At 35.2% G+C, this 20,630-nt stretch overlaps 1 protein-coding gene across 1 annotated transcript in view; it reads left to right on the top strand.

Moving 5' to 3' along the window:
- The window catches only part of LOC120418452 (SHC-transforming protein 1), a 32,848-nt gene that overhangs the window by 1,214 nt on the left and 11,004 nt on the right, over positions 1-20,630 (top strand). Inside the window, exons 2-6 of the mRNA XM_039580875.2 lie at positions 5,314-5,862; positions 17,134-17,204; positions 17,277-17,508; positions 17,577-17,864; positions 17,933-18,080. Coding sequence (XP_039436809.1) covers positions 5,743-5,862; positions 17,134-17,204; positions 17,277-17,508; positions 17,577-17,864; positions 17,933-18,080 — 859 coding nt within the window. The 5' untranslated portion in view covers positions 5,314-5,742. The remainder of the gene's footprint in view (positions 1-5,313; positions 5,863-17,133; positions 17,205-17,276; positions 17,509-17,576; positions 17,865-17,932; positions 18,081-20,630) is intronic.

The following is a 20,630-nucleotide window of genomic DNA, read 5'->3' as shown; positions in this document are numbered from 1 at the left end:
TTTAAACCATTTATTTAAAATTAGCCTCTCCAAAAACTACAACTCTAAATTTACATTAACAAAACAAAATCCGGAAAAGTAATTGATAGTTTAGTCACACAAATCATTATTTTGGAATATTATTGATGAAAATTCGACTTAAAATTTCACTCAATGGGTGTTTTTCGAAATTGCAAAAAATGTTGTATGGAACTCGTTGCAAAACTTGATTTTTTCAGCACTCGTCGTATTTATCCAACTCGGTGAACCTCGTTGGATAAATGTACGACTCGTGCTGAAAAAATCCTCTTTTTGCAACTTGTTGCATAAACTACTATTTCTAACTCTTGGATAATTTTGTAATATTTTATACAATTTCATATACGTTATTCACGCAATAATTGAATTATTTAAATCTAGTAACTTACTTGAAATTCATGGTTACTTTCAAAATTTCAATCTAATTTAAAATGCAAAGGTTATTTAAGACATTTGACACAGATTTTCACAATATTATTTTTGAATCAAAAAATTAATTTAATTTTAGTTTATTAAACAAGAGATAACATCTAACTGAAAACAACAACAAAGTATAAAACAAAACAAATATAAAAATAGAGCTTGCTTTTAACAATTACGGCCAGCGTAAAGTTATGATTCTGTATCATTTTGTCACATTGATCGATTATTTAGAAAAAAAAAGATTCCAGCTTGAGTTTTGAAATAGCTTTTTTTTTGTGGTTCATTTAGTCATTTGAAATATTTTTGTTCCAAATGTTTCCCTATGGGTAAATTACTATAGATAAATCTTGATTTTCAGTTATCGGAAAACTTTAATATCGAATAAAATCCAATCGTTGTTAGTTCTGAATGAAAATTGGAAAAGCTGTTTTATGTTTTGCAAACATGAAAAAAATATTGGTTTCTCTTGGTAAATCCATTGTTAGAATATCCAATTACATCAAAATGAACTATAGTACAAATCATAGTTGAAAGGTACTCCAAAACTCTATTAGGTTATAAGAATTACGAAATTGTGAATTGATTATTTACTAATAAAAACTAATTGAAATTGAAAAAATAAAAAAATATTGACATTACAATAAAAATAAATCCAAGAATTTTGATTTTAGATATTGAAAATATGTTTAAAGAATTTGTGTTATTTTTTAAATTTTTTGTGAGGTTTCTGTATTTTTCGAAATGGGATTTGAGTGGTCACCCTGCATAAGGTCGAGTGGACAAATGGTAGAAAGTGGACAACAGGTCGAATGGACAAAACGTCAAAAGGACAAAAGCTTGGATATGAAGAAATAAAACAAAAAATAATAAAAATAATATTTTTTTTTAAATTTTCTAACAAAGAACACATCTCACGGTGTGTTTCGTAGAACAAACTTGAGACAAAAAACGGCAGGTCTAAATTTGGCATCATGAAAGAAGGGATCTTTTCCGACATTTTGCGGGGTACAGTCCAAATTTCACTTCGGATAATCGAATCACGAATTTTTTTTTTTTCGTTGTAGGGGAAATATACCATTTCTCAGCCTATTTCTATTATCGGCCTATCAGCACTTTGATCATGAATTACAGCTTTCCTAAAGTGTTTTTGACTGTTCCAAAGTAATAAATAGCTCAAACAAAAGTGAGCAAGCAACTCTGCATTGTTGATACATCTGAAAATGTTGATTTAATAGCGCAAAACGGCAAAAGTGATGAGAATTGGTCGATCGGCTTAGAGTGATTAAAATGGGTATATTTCCCCTATAATTTTTAACGCTTAAAAAACTACGCTAAAATGATTCCGAACTTTTAAATCCAAGATGGCGACCAATATGGTGGTGTTGAAAAAGATGCATTTTATTAGGCAATCAACTATTCAAATTTGACTAAAATGGGGTCGCAGAACTCGAATTTGATGTTTAAAATAAGAAAAGAAAAAAACGATCGTGATTCGATTATCCGAAGTTCCATATAAACCCTCGGATAATTGAACTTCAGATAATCGAAACTTCTGATAATCGAGTCTGGACTGTATACCGAAAGAATACGTCGGGGGGTCTAGAGCAATTTTTTTTGAAGATTTTTTTTTCGATTTTTTAGGATTTTTCTTCAGAAAAGTCGCTGAAAATCGATGGGTTCATGTTCATATCCATCAAATTTCTGAAGAATATGCCTTAAGAGACTCTTAATTACATAATAAACCAATATTTGATCGCTAGAAGCGTCAATGCGACCGAATAAACATCTTTTTTTTTGTACAATTTGTCATGAAATTACAAATTGATTGCCCGGACACAAATTCGAGCATAAAATACTGGTAAACTTAGAGTATTTATGAGCGAGTCCACGACTAGGGCATACCCCTTTGTATGGGACGTCGTTTGGACCTCACCAATCGGCCTGAAATTTTCAGGGGTTGTTTGTACATATAAAACTAGCATCTGGCCAAAATATGACCACTCTAGGTTAATGGGAAGTGGGGCAAATCGGGACACAAAATTTAAAGGTTCAAAAACGTAACAAATCTTAAAAAAAGCTATAACTCAGGCAAAATTCAATTTATTTTCAAAATTCAAAATGCATCTGAAAGGGCTTAAAAAATGCAGCAAAATGCAGAGTAGAGCATCCCAATTAGTTAAATCTAAAGGGAGTTATTGGCATTTTAGTGAAAAAATAGCATAATTTTCAAACTCAAAAAAAAAGTGTTCCATCCAGATATCAACTCGGTTCGACCTGCAGCTTGTAGGGGACATCTGGGACTACCATCCGAGACTGAGAACACTTTGGGTAAGGCAGATTAACATATTAAATAAACACTTTTACTTTTAGTGATTTTTTTGGTTGTAAATTTTTGCTAGATCCCATTTTCTGGTGGTAATTTTATCATATTCGTGTTCCTGAGACAATTTCACAATAGAAACATGCATAAAAATGTTTTTTTAGATCCATTTAAACCCTTTAAAAATAAAAGTAAAAAAAAAAATTTCGATTCACATTTATTGAAAATTAAGCTCGTTTCCAAGGATACTAGATGACACCAGAAAAAAGGCAGCTTCTTATTTTTATTTAACTTTAATTTTTTAAAGGGTTAAAATGGATCAAAAAAACATTTTTATGCATGTTTCTATTGTGAAATTGTCTCAGGAACACGAATATGATAAAATTATCACCAGAAAATGGGATCTAAGGGGTCCCCCGAGCAAAAATTTACAACCAAAAAAATCACTAAAAGTAAAAGTGTTTATTTAATATGTTAATCTGCATTACCCAAAGTGTTCTCAGTCTCAGATGGAAGTCCCAGATGTCCCCTACAAGCTGCAGGTCGAACCGAGTTGATATCTGGATGGAACACTTTTTTATTTGAGTTTGAAAATTATGCTATTTTTTCACTAAAATGCCAATAACTCCCTTTAGATTTAACCAATTGGGATGCTCTACCCTGCATTTTGTTGCATTTTTTAAGCCCTTTCAGATGCATTTTGAAATTTGAAAATAAATTGAATTTTGCCTAAGTTATAGCCTTTTAAAGATTTTTTACGTTTTTGAACCTTCAAACTTTGTGTCCCGGTTTGCCCCACTTCCCGTTGATCTAGAGTGCTCATATTTTGGCCAGATGCTAGTTTTATATGTACAAACAACCCCTGAAAATTTCAGGCAGATTGGTGAGGTCGATGCGAGATGGGTATGCTTTGCTCGTGGACTCGCTCTTAATTTAAAAGCTATTTATTACCCAAAAGATCTGAATTTAATTCCCATTCAAACGATGAACACAGGAGTCTCTTAAGGCATATTCTTCAGAAATTTGACGGATATGAACACGAACCAATCGATTTTCAGCGACTTTTCTTTAAAAAAAATTGTCGTAATATTTTTGTTTGTTTTTTTTTTCCATTCTTTCAATCATGAGCAGTTCTTTAGAAATAGTTTGATTTCTTAACTTTTTACAACTTATTCTTGATTGTCGGAATATTTTGGTGAGTTTTCCATTCTTTCAAACATGAGCAGTTTTTAAAAGAACTGAAGTCTAAAATATTTTGCATGTTTTATATTTATGTTTAGCAAATATCCCATTAGATCAGATTTGATCAGAAAAAATATCCTTTTTTTAATGACGACATTTTTTGTGAGTTTTTAAAAGTAGTTTGTTTTTTAAATTTTGTGATTTTCCATTTCTTAAAAATAAACTATACTTTATGGTTGGAATATGTATTTTTTCCATCATCATCTAACAACCTATTCTTCTCCAACGTAAAATTTTTGTGAGTTTATTCCATTCTTTAAACATGAGCAGTTTTCTTAAAAAATGTCCATTTTCTAAAATATAGTGTGAGTCCAGTGCACCGCCAATTGATCCACACAGTCGTTTAGTCGTTTCTTATGTTTCTTTTGAATTTCAAACGCAATTGGGACATGTTAAAAATATTAGCTGTTCTTAAAAAAAAAATCTGAGCTATATTTTTTTTAAAGCTTATGTCGCAAATATTCCTATAAAAAAAAAGAAACTCTGAATTTTAATGGAAATAGAACTGAAATTATCTGAAAACCGTTGAAAGTACCTTTTTGCAATTCCGCTGTGAAACTGTCAACTTTTCCTGTCCTTCTGCAGAAACGAAACGGCCTCCTTTTCTCTACCAAAAATAAACAGAATTAATACCTTTCAATACCAGTGCTGAAAAGTAGAACTTTTCAACACTTGTATCGGTAAACCTCGTTGGATAAATGTACGACTCGCGCTGAAAAAATCAGCTTTTTGCATCTTGTTGCATAAACTACTACATATTTCATAGCCGTTTTAATATTTATGCATTTAGGCTTATTTCAAAATATTTCATCTAGCAAAAAACATCAACCTTTTGTCCTTTCGACGTTTTGTCCATTCGACTTTTTGTCCTCTTTCGACCTTTTGTCTTTCGACCTTTTGTCCATTCGACCTTTCGTCTTACATTCTCGAAAAATATAGGCTCGTTTGAAAGTTTTGATTTTTGTGTCATTTTCTCATCCGCAACCTCTAAAAATTAAGTGTTTTTCTTGTTTCATGTGATTTTCAAGTGTGAAGAAAATGTGTTATCAGAAAATTCGCAGCAACTAATACTAGTTTCGTGCAAAAATTGCGCTTGCTCTACCATTTTTACACCTCAGCGATCGCAATAAAATCCGGTACGGTTTTTTTTAAACAGACAGCAAAACGCAACAACCAGCATTCATTCACCGCACATGAAACAAAAAAATCTCTCCTTTTTGCTTAGCACACTTGCTTCAACCAGCAGTACCTTTACTCCTCTACGGTAGTAACACATTCCTCACATTGCAAATTTCCGTTTCGTCCAACAGTTAATCGATGTGCAGCACAAAGTGAATATCCAGCGCCGGAGAAGCAGTCAGTCATCATCATACTAAGTCAGTCAGAGTCCAAATAGTCATGCGAGGTCCGATGTGACTTTCAATGTAAGGAGAGCAATCGAGAGTGAGTTTGTGAGAGTTTAGTTTAGAGTTCAGTGAAGACGAAGTGCAACCAACATAGCAAGCAACGAAGCTATCGAATCTCAACGCGGGTCCTGTCTGAGGAAGCAGCAGCATCAGACATCAACGGAACGGAAAAGTAGAAGAGCAAGAAGCAAAAGTGCGGGCGGGAACAAAAATCTCAGCGAAAAAAACGACCTCAAGCATTCGAGAGTGGTGAGATTTGCTGAAGACTCACCTTCTCCAGCATCGCAATCGTCGTCATCGCCGCTGTTTAAACTGAGACCGAGAAGCGCAACAATGCCACGCAACGGTGAAGCTTCCGGCTTGGATAAGGGTTTCAGCAACAGCAAACCGACACCGGACTGGCTACATCCGGACCATGTCATCATGAACGAAGGTGTCACGTTCGATGTGCGGGTAAGCGGGTTTTAATTGCTTCTCGTTTTTTTTATAGTTCCGACGGGTTCTTTTTCTTTTCATTTCTTGCCGTTCGTTTAGTCTTGTTTTGCTTTCTCGCGTTTTGGATCGTTTTGTGAGTGTGAACAGTATATTCTGCCGGCGGGCACATGGTGGCTGCTTGTTTTGATAAAAAAATCTCAGAAAAGTCTGATAACAATAAAGATGAAGTCCCTAAAGGTATAAAATGACTCATCATGATTTCAAATACCCCGATCCCTCTCCGATTTGCATGAAACTTTTTCCTAAGGGGTAATTTTTGTCCCTGATCACGAATCCGAGTTCCATTTTCGATATCTCGTGACGGAGGGGCCCCTTCCATTTTTCAAAATTGGAATTTCAGAATTCCGAAAAAAAAAACGTATTTTTAATCAATTTTAATTTTTTTTATTTTTCGTTGCTTGACTGTTGTTTTTGAATTTGCAATAACCCAGAAGGGTATTTTTTCATTTAGAACAATTTTTTTTAATTTGAAAATTTCGTGTTTTTTGGAAATTTGCAGTGTAATTTTTTAGAGTGCATCAATGTTGTAGAGCAGACAATTACAAATCAATATTAAGTTTACTAACAAAACTATATATTTTTTTAAGAGGTTGAAATTAATAGAAACTTTTTGAAAAATAAAGCAATTTGAATTTTATTTAATGAAAAATAAATAGAACTAAAAAAAATTTTCGGTTAAAAAAAACACTTTATACCAGATCGACGTCGTCGTGCTATCTTTTAGCACCCGCGATTTCGGCGTTCCGAGAAAAACGCGTTTTAAAAAACTAGAGCACGCAATGTAAACAATAACAAACACGTTTTGTTTGGCTGACCATTCTGTGCATTGTCCCGAAGTTTGGTTGAAGTTGGTTGCTGAAGTCCCGAGTTATAATTACAAATGTTTACGGCAGTCTAACTTCCCTGGAGATGGAGCCACACGTTGCCTTCGTTTCAGGGCTTTTATCCAAGATGGTTCCGATGTTGATATATATCACACATTTATTTTATATTTATATACTTGTGTTGATAGAAATCACAGCTTTTATAATATATAAAATTGCAAGATATTGAAATTTTTTATTTGAATCTCAATATTCTTGTTCGTAAAATCTGTTAGGAACAGGTTTAAATCTGTTTGATAATGGGGAGGAATAGTTAGTTGTTTTTGTAACTTTTTTTAGGTTGTTTGATAATTCCAGACTCCAGTTATGTGTAAGCCAGTTTAGTAATGCTATCAGAATCTCTGATTTCAATTGAAGTGGTACACTACCAATTTTGAGTTTTCAAAAAATCCATAGATTCTCGATCAATCAATAATGAAATGATTTCGGACAAAATTCGTTGATCTGTTGAACTAACGATTTTCGGATTATGGTTGTATCGACCATTGTTGCGAATCGAGGATCTACTGGAGTTTTGATGATCAAATAGAGCCTAACATTTCAAAAGGACACACAGGTGTGAACAGGATATTGTCTCTTTCACTTAAATGATAGTTTACATAAGGTAAGATAGGGATACACTCTTGTTTGCAAAACTTGTGTGCCCTAATGAAATGGAAGGCACGAAATAGTCGTCTTAACAACGAGTGTTCAACTTGTAAAATATGAACGTTTCATTAATGTTTATTGTTTTTGGAAGCAGCAAGACAGGTTTAAAAACTAGGTAAAGGAATGTTTGGCTTTGTAATTAAAATTTCGGGGATTTGAGATTCAAGTTACTTTCAGACAGTTTAGCTGAGGTTGTTGATTCAAGTTAGTTAGTTTTCCTGAAATGAATAATTGGACATAAATGATTAGTTAAATTAAAGTTAGTTGCAATGTACGACAAGACTACTGACGGACGCGACATGACGGGGCCCAGAAAAAATGCCCTTGACAAGTTTAATTCTCATCTTTCATTTTCCAGTAAATTTATTTGATTTCCTTTAAATTTGAAATACATCATAGGTTCCCTTTGTATAAATCTCAAATTAGTTTTTGATTAAATCATAATTTCAGATTTTCTTCATTCAGTGTTAAATTTAGATTACCGTAAATGCTCAAGTCATCCAAGTTCTTACTACTCACACCTACACTAATTTTCTTTCACCTTCCCCCTCCAGATCCCCTATATCTTCCGGTGGTGTTCATTTTGTATGCAATACTAGTTCGGCCACTACCCTTTTTTTGCCTTCCTCACCTCACTGAGGCAAGGCTATAAAATCACTCAAAAATTGAACTTTTTAAATAAGCCTTCTAGATATACCTTTACGTATACATATCGGCTCAGAATCAAATTCTGAGCAAATGTCTGTGCGTGTGGATGGACGTAGAATTTTTTTTCTCACTCACTTTTCTCGGAACTGGCCCGACCGATTTTGTCCGGATCTATGTTTTTAGATTCGCCTTCAGGTCCTTTAAGTCTTTTTTTAATTTCATCCGGTTTGGTGCAGTACATCAAAAGTTATGTTAGAAAAACTGTTTTGGTTGGTACTAAAAAAGGGTCATTATTTACATAATTTGAAAGCTCCGGCGGATAGCTGTCGGAACTTTCCGCTCAGTGCACGTCGTGCACGCATACAAACACTGCAGTGCTTTCAAATGAATAATAAAAATTAATCATAGATGGCAGCACTCAGATGTATAGTGTCTTTACTAAGTAAGCGTTAGCCAAAGCTTTCAGGAGGAAGGCAGCAACCACCTTCTGGTGGATTAAGTAACGTTTTCCACAAGAAACCGGACTTGGACTGACTTGAGGCCGCGTCCCCCACCTTGCTCCGTAAAACGAAAACGAACACGAAATGTTTACGGCAGTCTAACTTGTACGTGCTTGACGCACGCGTTCTGACCTGAAATCCAGGAGTGACGAGATAGCACGACGAGATTGAAGCTTCTTTCATATGTAAAGTGACAAAAATGCACGGAATTTTTTCGGTTTTTAATGAATATCTCAGGATTGAAATCGAATTTAGAGGATTTGTGAAGATCGAAAGGTGAGGCATTTTGAGCTGCACAAAATGGCGTTTTTAACACAATTTGGCCCAAAATGCACGTGCGACAAGTTAGCACGACGGCGACGATATAATGCTGTTGCAAATATTTTTAAAAGTTAAGTCCCCCTCCCCTTAAAAACAGTCCGAAAAATTAAAAGGCAAAAAAATCCTTCAAAATGTTAGTATAATTTTAGGTGCTATCAGCTGAAAACAATTAAATATGCAAGGCACCTGCATTTATAATAATTTTCATTATGTTTTAGTTAATTCAATTTTTTTTAGATTTCTGTGAATTTTCGTGGTACAATACCGTAAAAAGATTTTTCTTGCAAAAAAAATTTCTTCAAAGATTTTTTTTAAAAGTAATGATTCAAAACCGACTGAACTGCTGTATTATAAATTTTCGCTGCCTTTTAGTTTTGAAATGTTGAAATACTGGCTTGTCACTTGATTTATTTTGCCTTCTCCCCTTGACCTCGGCCAGAGTCAAGAGACAAAAACTTTGAAAAATATTTGCATCAGCGATTAAAAAAAAATAGTTTAAAAATACAAATTTAGGATTAAATAAAAAATAAAATTTATGAATAAATAAAATACATTTCAAGTATAAGAAAATCTAGAAATAAAAAAAAATTGAGAGAAAATTTATAAAATTTAGGCCATCGCAGATATTTTTAAAAATGTATGTAAATCGTCTCTGATAAAAGTTTAGGAGGGCAAAAAAAGTATAAATATTGAAATTACTGGCCATGATTTCAACATTTGAATGAAAAAAAAAATTAAAAATGCGTTTTGACACGTCGAGTTGATTGCAAAACAATTATTATTATTATTTGGGTTAGTGAAATTTTACGATTTCGCGGACAGCGTGAAATCCGCGAAATCCCGTGAAATTTTATGTTTGTGTAAAACTGTAACGATTTTTTTCAAAATATTTTATCAAACTCAAATAGGAATAAAAATAATTTATAGAACTACTGTAGAATTAAGCGAGTGAATACCCTTGTTCAATTACTAATATAGGGTTAGTGAATTTTGATGATTTCGCGGACGGTGTGAAATTCTTGAAATTTATAAATTTTCTTAAATCATTTTTTTTTCAAATAACATCAATATTTCAACCATAAAGACTATTTAAGTGAATTTTATAAGTGTTCAATTGAAAAGCTTGATATGAACCGTTTGAAGAATTGTTTTCAGTTTTTTATGGAACTAACAAAATTAAGTAATATTTTTTTCGCCTTAGAAAAATTTTACTACTATTTTATTTGAAATGTAAAATTTCAAAAGAAATTAAAAGAAATAAGCTTTGTTTTATCCAAAATTAATTGAAGAGTATTTTTTATCTTTGAAATCACCTTTTAAAAACATTTCAGATTTTTTCTAGGTACTGTTTAATTTTAACGATATTTGATTATTTGGGTGGATGATTCCCGTGAAAGTTACAAAATGCTACCTTTTTTTTGTTTTCTGTTCTCATTTTGAATGAAAATTTCGATTTCGTCACAAATTATATTATTTTTGCCTATTGATTTTAAATTTAGTTTTTGTAAAGAGAGATTAAATCCTTAAAAAATATTTTGATTTTGGCTGGATAAGATTTTTGAATCTTGCTTTCATATGAAATTCAATTAAATGTAAACAGAAGCTAATCAGCGAAAAGTTTTTGCTTTATTAGTCGAATATTAAAAAAGTAGTTCAATTAATGATAATACGAATGCCCTACATTTTGTTTTTAATTATAAATAGAGCCTTCCATAAACCAGGTGGAAACTTTTTTGAAAATTATGAGATTTTTCATGTCACGTTCAACTTTAGTGAAGTTTTTTTTTGTTTATTGAAGAATAATATATAATGAAGAATAAAAAGTAGTTTTTGTGATTTAAACAAAAGATTTTCAGAGTTATTTTAACATTTTTCAAGTTCCGCGAAATTTGCGTGAAATTTGGTGTTTTGAAATTGAGGTCGCCGTGAAATTTACTATTTTCGAGCGTGAAAAATCATTTTTGATATTGTTTTAAAATTCAAAATATTTTCAAACGAGCCTTAAAACATAAACATGATGATAATGTTCTGTTAATTAGATTTATATTTCCAAAACATCAAAAAATCATTATTAAAAAAAGACTTCAATAAGGCCATTGCAAATCTCTCCTCAATATCCCAAAAAAAAATGTTACAGCCGAAAATTGAAAGCTTCAAAGATAAACATGTACAACTGATAGTAAACTATTTGAAGTGCATTGTATAACTTTTTTGTATTTTTACTCAAATAGACACCCTCAGATTTTTTTTTCTAATATGAAGACTACAGATCGGAGAAAGGCATAAAACTTTACGAAAATAAGTTCATAAATTCATTATTATTTTGAAATTTTTTGGTAGTTGAGTAGCATGACGTGAAGATGTTTAAATGGTATTGTGTTTTTAGATTATTTTTGTAAAAAAAAATAAACTTTTGTGAAATTTTCTGCTCTTTTTTACAACAAGAAATTATGTTTATTAAATAAAACAGAAAATTTATTTTTGATTGCTAACTACAACTTACAACTTTGCCAAAGACACAAATCCTTCAGGAAATCCCTTCTCAACATACAGATTTTCGAATATTCACATGTCCATTTTGTTTGACTGCCTGTAAAATTGTTTGGAGCTTTGTATAGAAAACCCAGATAAAAAAGACAAAGAAAGGTCGATTTGCGAAAACTATGACAATAACTTGTAAGGTATCATTAAATTAATGCGCCCACAAAAATAAACAAATTAAAAATGAAAAAATCTTAGATTCAAGGAAGGACTACTTGTTCAATCAAATTTGTTACCGAGCTTTGGTAAATACTTATTAGGTTTTACGCCGACTCGATTTTTAGGTTAGAAATTTGACAGTTCGGCTGCACTGTTTACATTTTTTGCACGTGTGTCTAAGTAAAAATGTGTGTGCGTGTGCGCTCGTGACGTCACGCTGTAAAACCTAATACAAAGTAACCTATTTTCGACTGAAGTTAAAAAAATATGTGGCAATTATTTGAAAAAGATTTCACAAACGTTTGCTCAATTTTATCAATTGAGTCACCACCGTGCATCTACTCCAAGCGGCTTATACCAAACGGATTAGCGCCACCGTTTTGTTGAGGATTTGCTATTCAGGTGAGGTGTGCGACCTGCGATGAATGAACACTTTCCAGCTAGGTATCCCTCCACCACACCGAGGCTGGTCACGTGAGTCCACTTATTCGCTGCCATGTAGTTTGGCCATTATCGGTAATAGGCACCACTGACCACCGGAGAGACCTTTCCAGCTGAGCCCCGCTGATGAGTGTGTAGCTCTGGCGGCCTTATGCGAAAGTTCTGTATTAGGGTGGGTCATTTTTTTCGAAAGTGCTCGGATCCGGCTGAAATAAGGTCCATCTTGTAGAGGGTACCCATAGGGACTCTCATACCAAATTTGAGCTCATTTGGTTGAAAACTGGCTTGTCGCTGGAGGGTTAAAGTTTACATGGAAATTACTATGGAAAACGCGTGCATTAACTTCAAACGCTTCTACAGGCTAAGCGATGAACTTTAGACCACACTTACACTAGGTAGCCGTGTTGGGGGTGGTCCAAGGAACATTTTTCTCTAAGGGTTCATGGTCATCCGTTCAACCCTGAGCTTGCGCAAAGCCGAAACATCCGGCGACGCCGGAATCCTTTAAAATCTCAGTTTGGATGGTCAGCGCATACTACGAAACTAAGATTGCATCGTGTGACAGAATGAGAAACACGACGCCAAACGTCAACTCACTAAAATGGAAGCAATAAATGAGGGTGTTCGCTCTCCCAACAAAGTGTTTAATAAGCAAATTGAAAATAAAGTTCACCGGATCGGATCAAAAAGTAGAGCCCTGAAGAGAACATGGCCTCCGAACCCGAGTTCGTCGTTGAGCAGTTCTGGAGAAATTTGCGCGCGAGGAATGCGAGAAGCGGGCCAGCCGCAGCATGCGATCTTCGGCGGACTCTAACTCAAACATGGATCGGGCCGGAGAAGAAGTTGAGGAAGTGCCGCCAAAACGGCAGAGTCTGCCGAGAGCGACGAAAAGTTTAGCGCCATCGGGATGGACAGAACAGGGATGGATTGGCCCTAATGAAGCGGTTATCACTGGCTTACCTAAATAATATTCCATGTAGTAAAATACTAAAAAAGTATAGCTGTTTTTTTATTTATTTTTTGGACCAATAAAAGTTATTTTCTTTAAGTTTCACGAATGTATTTAACATTGTATCACTTGTACTTCTACTGCACGCACTTCTTGACCGCGTTGTTGCAGATGATACGGCTCTCGTAGAAATCAATCACCAGCTTTGAAACGTGCTGGCGGACACTCCTGGACAGTTCAGTTCCACCTCGTCGAGTCCCCTCTAGCGATCCTGGAACAGCCTTTCGCCGTCCTCTTCGGTCACTTCTCCGCCACGTGTCCTTTTTCGAATCCGTTCTTGGCCTTCGTGCGTTTGGCCGGAACCACCGGAGGCGGGGCTGTGACCTCCGGCGCTAAACTTTTCGTCGCTCTCGGCAGACTCTGCCGTTTTGGCGGCACTTCCTCAACTTCTTCTCCGGCCCGATCCATGTTTGAGTTAGAGTCCGCCGAAGATCGCTTGCCGCGGCTGGCCCGCTTCTCGCATTCCTCGCGCGCAAATTTCTCCAGAACTGCTCAACGACGAACTCGGGTTCGGAGGCCATGTTCTCTTCAGGGCTCAACTTTTTGATCCGATCCGGTGAACTTTATTTTCAATTTGCTTATTAAACACTTTGTTGGGAGAGCGAACACCCTCATTTATTGCTTCCATTTTAGTGAGTTGACGTTTGGCGTCGTGTTTCTCATTCTGTCACACGATGCAATCTTAGTTTCGTAGTATGCGCTGACCATCCAAACTGAGATTTTAAAGGATTCCGGCGTCGCCGGATGTTTCGGCTTTGCGCAAGCTCAGGGTTGAACGGATGACCATGAACCCTTAGAGAAAAATGTTCCTTGGGCCACCCCCGACACGGCTGCCTAGTGTAAGTGTGGTCTAAAGTTTATCGATTAGCCTGTAGAAGCGTTTGAAGTTAATGCACGCGTTTTCCATAGTAATTTTCATGTAAACTTTAACCCTCCAGCGACAAGCCAGTTTTCAACCAAATGAGCTCAAATTTGGTATGAGAGTCCCTATGGGTACCCTCTACAAGATGGACCTTATTTCAGCCGGATCCGAGCACTTTCGAAAAAAATGACCCACCCTATTCTGTATATTACTCATGCCATGCAAAGGTCACAACGGGGTTTTATTTGGACCTCGCAGTTGAGTTGATGAACACGCCGCGTGACGCGTCCGGCGTTGACGCGCGCGCCCTCGATGTTCAGCCGACTGTTATGGGAAGAGATATGTAAGGTTTGTTGTTGAAGGAAGAAGATTTTTTGTTGCATATTTTACACGGCCAGCGATGACGCAGGGTAGGGGAAAGTATTTAATTTTAGTCCATTTAATAAATTTTAAGCTGAAAAATACAAACTCAAATATTTGGAATCAAATCAAGATGTGCAACACCCAAACATGATGAAAATATGTGCTTCTCCCCTATCAGATGTTTAAGAGGTTCTCTCTATCGCGCGCAAATATCTTGCCCGTGAGTCACTGCGGGATATCATAAGTCGCCGTTTACCAGCCGCCGGGTACTGGGAATTGGTATCTATTTGGATTCATCAAAGCTGCAGCAGCAGCAGGGAATTGGCCGGCAAGGACAGACTAATGAGAAGTGGTCAAACCTTGGGTGTGGTGTTTTATTTCTTGTTTGGGAAAAATGGGATTATTTTGCTGATGATGCATAGTAGTGCAATTTGAATAACTATTCAAAATTTAATATCAGGAATTTGGATTTATCTAATATAAATAACAAAAATATCTCAAAGATTTGTTTATGTTGCCAATTGATTAATTATTCATCATAATTTATATAAATTATAAAACAATTAAAAAAATTACGATCATAAATAAGTGTCATCTTAAATAAACGTCAAGTATCTTCAGCGATTTTTAGATAATGCATGACCAATTCTCTTAACATTCCACAATTTATTTTTTCGATCTTTTAAAAAAATATATTGACAAATTTTTTAATCAAGACTTACATTGCAAAAGGGCGTAATATTAAATGTTTGGCCCTTTTAAAATGTTTGTCTTGATTAAAAAAAATTAAAATATTTTTTTTCGAATAGATCACGAATGTTTCATATTTTAACATTGAAAATCGGACTATAAGTTGCTGAGATATCGACATCAGAAAATATTTGGGTTAGACTTTGAAAACATCAATTTTCCTGTTTTTTAATCTTTGCATGGCATTATCTCAGCTACTAAGGGTCGTATCAACAAAGTTCAAAAAAGCAAAATATATAGAATTTTTTCAGCTTTTCAAAAATATTTTTTTTTCAGAGGCGGGCAAATATGGGCACTAATTTAAAAAAATGAATAACTGCGACTTTTTTCAAAAAAGTTACCTAAAAATGGCTATAACTTGAAAACGGTGCACATTATCAAAACTTCACTAAAGTACTTTTAGATTGCAAATTTGATTTTGCATCAAAAAATGACGTTGGACAGCTGCCAAATTTGTATGGAAAATTATATGGACAAACTAATGATGCAAAATGGCTTCTTTGGTCATACCGAAGGCTCCAAAAAAGTTTCAGTCGGATTGAAAAATACAAAAAAAAATCGAATGACCGAAATCTGAGAGAACTGCTCATAAGGTTTAGGGTCAGGTTGAAAATTATTTCTGTGATTGTTTGAGTTTCCCTAAAAAAGACTTTCCGTGTGGTTTCCATTACTGAAATTTTGTAGCCCATGGCAAATTTAATTTCAAGTTTTTGTATCCCTCCCCTCGCATTCAAAATTTCCCCAAAAATTAGGGAACAAAAATGACTTTTGTTAAATTTTTTTAGCATAACTTTTGAAGTACTTAACAAAGTTTCATAATATCAACTAGGGTCTTGTGTTTTGTTTGTAAAATTGATTATAAACGATTCAGGATCGGGGATGAAAAATTCGCTGAAAAATCTTTTTTTGTTTGCGAACTTTTTTCGCACGCGAAAAAGAGAGAAGGCGAATCACGCAAATGAAAATTGCTCCCGAACTTAAAAATAAATAAATCTTAGCTTAAATTAGTTTATTTTATTTTGTTTACAAACATCGTTTAATTACGAATAATAACCGGTCAAACGTTACATCTGCAAGTGCAGTAGTCAAATTGATATTCTGCGAAAAATCCAAATGGTGATTTGAGTTTCTTTTAACCGATCTTTCGTGCGCGAGAGAGGAGAGCCATGCTCCTTTTAGATTGTTTTCTCTTGATGAGCGTCAAAAGATCTTCTTTTTATGGAGATTCTTCCATCACTGTTCAGGATACTTTTTGTAAAAAGCTTAATTATGCATTTTCAACTAAACAAAGACTTTTTAATCCATTTTTTTTTTGTAAATTTTGATAGTAGCATAACTGTAATGATGTATAAAGCATTCTGTGATACTTTCCCGGGCAGACGGTAATAACAAAATTCTTGCCATTTCAATAACAAATACTGTTAAAATAACAGAAAGTGTTATGGATTCTTCTTGAAAAGTCTATTTTTGAATAAGGGTTTAATAACAGTTTATGTTATCATAACAACATTTGTTTTTGGTGAAATTGGTTGAAAGCCAAAACAACTTTTGAATAACATTTTTTGTTATGGAAGAATACCTCCAACTGTTATTGAGATGGTCGGATTCGTTGTTAAAATATCAAAAAATAATAACAAATATTTGTTCTAAGAATTACTAAAAATGTTATTAGTCTGTTATTACAATAACAATCCAATAACAACAAAATCATAACGACGCATAACAAATATTTTTATAAATAACATAAAATGTTATTGGCCGAGTATTTTCAAATATCAAAAAATGTTATTCCCAAGTTCTTTCCGTCTGCTCGGGTTTTGTTTCGAAAGTTCGTAAATCAGGATTGATATTTGAAATTTTTGTTTTCTTCCAAAAAAAAAATCAAATGTCGTTAAAATGCCAGTACACTGAAATAAAAAAAAAGTACCAAATTCCTAAATTCTAGGAATGTTGGCTCCTTTCCTGATTTAGTAATTGGGAAAACATGGCAAAATTCCTAGAATTTAAGAATTTGGTACTTTTTTTTTTATTTCAGTGTAGAATAACGCAGTGCTGAAACTTAATGTTAAACAATATTTCTTTCTCTTTTATCCCTTCACTCAGTATATTGGCTGTCTGGAAATAAAGGCGTCCATGAAAACGCTAGATTTCGCCACGAGGTCACAAGTTGCAAAGTAAGCTAAAAACTACCGCCAACTTTTTTCGATATCCTGTTTCAACCATTTATTTATTTTCCGCTTTGTCAGGGAATGCATCAACCGGGTATGCGAAGCCGCTAGTCTCAAATCGTCGAAGAAACGGCGCGTCGACAAACGCGTCCTCCAGTGCATATCGGACGCGCCGGACATGGAACACGCCGGCACCAACGTCACGCTGACCGTCTCGAGCAAGTACCTGTCGCTGGTCAGCGTGGACACGGGGGACGTGATTGCGCAGCACGACATGCCCCGGATATCGTTCGCCTCCGGTGGGGATACGGTGAGTTTTACTGTTTGTTTGAAAGTTTGAACATTTTCAACTAATACGGCTTGCAATTCCCTTCGCAGGACACGCTGGACTTTGTGGCGTACGTGGCCAAGGACATGGAGGAGTGGCGGGCGTGTTACGTGCTCGAGTGTGGCGGCGGTGTCGCCCAGGACCTCATCGCGACCATCGGGCAGGCCTTCGAGCTGCGGTACAAGGAGTTCTTCAACAAGCCGGAAACACAAAACAAGTTCCGGGAGTTTGTGAAGACGGACAAGGAGTACTACAACGATCTGCCGGACAAGATGCCGCCGGATCTGCTCACCGAGAACGACCACTCCTCGCAGTCGCACAGTTCCTCGAGCGTGCGGGTAAGTCAAGAAGTGTGTAGCTAACCTCAAAAGTTTGAAGTTATAACGCGTCGCTTTGTAATTTGTAGACACGCGACAGGATATCGAGCAATTTGATAGATCTGAACACACCACTTCCCAACCACGATTACGTGAACGACAAACATTCTAATACCAACTCGCACAGCAATAAGTCGATATCTTCCAGTTCCATCGTGAAGGATGTTTTTGATATGCGTAAGTACCTAATAAGTGATTTTTATAAGTAAGTTTTTTTCCGACCTTTAATTTTTATATTTTTCTGTAAAAATCTGCCTCAAAAAAATAAAATGGCGTCGGTGGCGTCCAAGTGACCACACAAGCGTGGAAGTGAGTTAGTGCATAAGTCAGTTAGTGAATGAGTGAGACAGTGATCAGTGAGTAGTAGGGTGCACATAAAAAAATACCGCCTGCTCCGCATGTGAGAATTCATTTTTATTGGTTTTTTTTGTAATCTATTCCAAATTTTACTCATTGATACTCAATGAATCCAACTTTTGAGAATATTTGAGTAGAATCCTCGTCACCGCGTCACCTGCTGATCAAATCGTCGAAAAAATAGTTGACCAAACTATTTTTCGTTTTTTTTATATGCCCGACCAGACGGTAATAAGGAGCGGCTGTGGCTGAATGGTTACGGTGTTCGCTTTGTAAGCGAATGGTTCTGGGTTCGATTCCCATCTGCTCCTATCGAGAAAGTTAAGGACATAGAAATACTTGAAATGCTGAATATGTACGAAAAATCAAAGTCGCTTGTGGCGGGGTTCGAACCCCCGTCCTTTGGATTGGTAAGCAAAAATGCTAACCACTAGGCCATGGCGACTTGGTGAGCCAAGACTGGAATTAGGAATACTGTTACAACCAACCCGCAACGCCATTCGAGGTGTATCCTAGGGTTCTACCTCTCCTACTAACATTGAGTCCAAAACCTCCCTACAAACATCTATACCACTAAGGTGACGTAGGGGTCCTTGCGCACTTTAGATAGGTGTTTACTAACGATCCTCCCCTTCCCTGAGGATAGCTTGGACCCGGCCTGGACCCCCTTATGCCCTGGGCTGTATTACACACTCATCAAAAGATGAAGACATGGTATCTCCCGTGTTGGATTATTGTTCCGGATGGGGTCTAATACAACCACACCAAACACACCACACCAAAGCGTTGTGGAGCCTTCCGGTGGTGGGGCGTCCTCCAAATGCTAATGCTAATGCTAATGCCCGACCAGACGGTAATAACTAAATTCATGCCATTTCAATAACAAATACTGTTAAAATAACAGAAAGTGTTATGGAATATTCTTGCAAAATCCATTTTCGCATAAGAATTCAATAACAGTTTATGTTATCATAACAAAATTTGTTATCGGTCAGATATTGATTGAAAGCCAGAACAACTTGGGACTAACATTTTTTGTTATGGAAGAATAACTCCAAATGTTATTGGGATGATTGGATTAGTTGTTAAAATAACAAAAAATAATAACAAAGATTTGTTCGAAGAATAACTCAAAATGTTATTAGTCTGTTATTACTTATTTTGTTATAAGTAACATAAAATATTATTGGCATAGTATTTTAAAATATCAAAAAATTTTATTCCCAAGTTATTTCCGTCTGCTCGGGTAGTCTTTACCCTCGTGTGACTAGAAACATGAGTGAGATAGTGAGCTTGAATGTGATTAAATGAGTGATCGAGTAATGATAGAAAATCTCAAATCTGCTGTTAAAAGTACAAAAGTTTTTTATGGCACCGTATTCAACATGATACAAACCAAGTACAGACTTTTTTTTGGAAAATACAGACCTCAAAAAAATAATATGGTAACCCCGGTAAAACGGTAATAACAAAATTCATGCCAATTCAATAACAATTACTGTTAAAATAACAGAGAGTGTTAATCTTCCTAAAAACTATTTTTGCATAAGAGTTTAATAACATTTTATGTTGTTAGTCTGATATTGGTTGAAAGCCAAAACAACTGGGGAATAACATTTTTGGTTATGGAAGAATACCGAAAACCGTTATTGGGATGATCGAATTAGTTGTTAAAATAACAAAAATTAATAACAAAGATTTTTTCGAACAAAAACTCTAAATGTTATTTGTTGTTTATATAATCATAACAATCTTATAAATAACGTAAAATGTTATTGGCCTAGTATTTTCAAATATCAAAAAATGTTATTCCCAAGTTATTTCCTTCTGCTCGGGACGATGAGTCTGAATTCTCTCGCTTTTTCTTCTGGACTCCCTCACATTTTTTAAAGAAACATTCTAAATGGGCATAAACACTAAATTTGGTATTTTTTTAAATGGTACACGAAAGAAATAAATTCGCTAAAACGTGAGCAAGCGTTCTCGAAATTGATAACCAAGAAGAAATCCATTTACGTTTGCCTTCTGGTTCTGGTTCTCATATGTTCTCATTGTGAACGTGTTCACCTTTGAAACTACCCAAATACCTTAAAATGTCCTATAGAAGTGATAGAAAGACGAATTCACAGGGCCTATCCAAGTATGTATTACTTAGGATGTAACAAAAATGACATTTTGGCGGGCATTCAAGGGTTTGTTCCGGTGGGCAAGCCCAAATCCAAAATATGAGCTTGATTAAACGTAACAGGAGCTGGCGCTCCGCCCTTCAATTTTAAATGGGATTAAACCCGTAAAAAAAGATTTTTTCAAAAATGTCACCTTTTGATGCGTTTTGGCCACTGAAGCGTTTATTTTCAACATCATTGGCGT

The sequence above is a fragment of the Culex pipiens genome, chromosome 2 (assembly GCF_016801865.2).
Source record: "Culex pipiens pallens isolate TS chromosome 2, TS_CPP_V2, whole genome shotgun sequence".
In the NCBI taxonomy this organism is placed as follows: domain Eukaryota; kingdom Metazoa; phylum Arthropoda; class Insecta; order Diptera; family Culicidae; genus Culex; species Culex pipiens.
The sequence above is the reverse complement of the archived record's forward strand: the minus strand, read 5'-3'. Positions and strand labels throughout refer to the sequence as shown.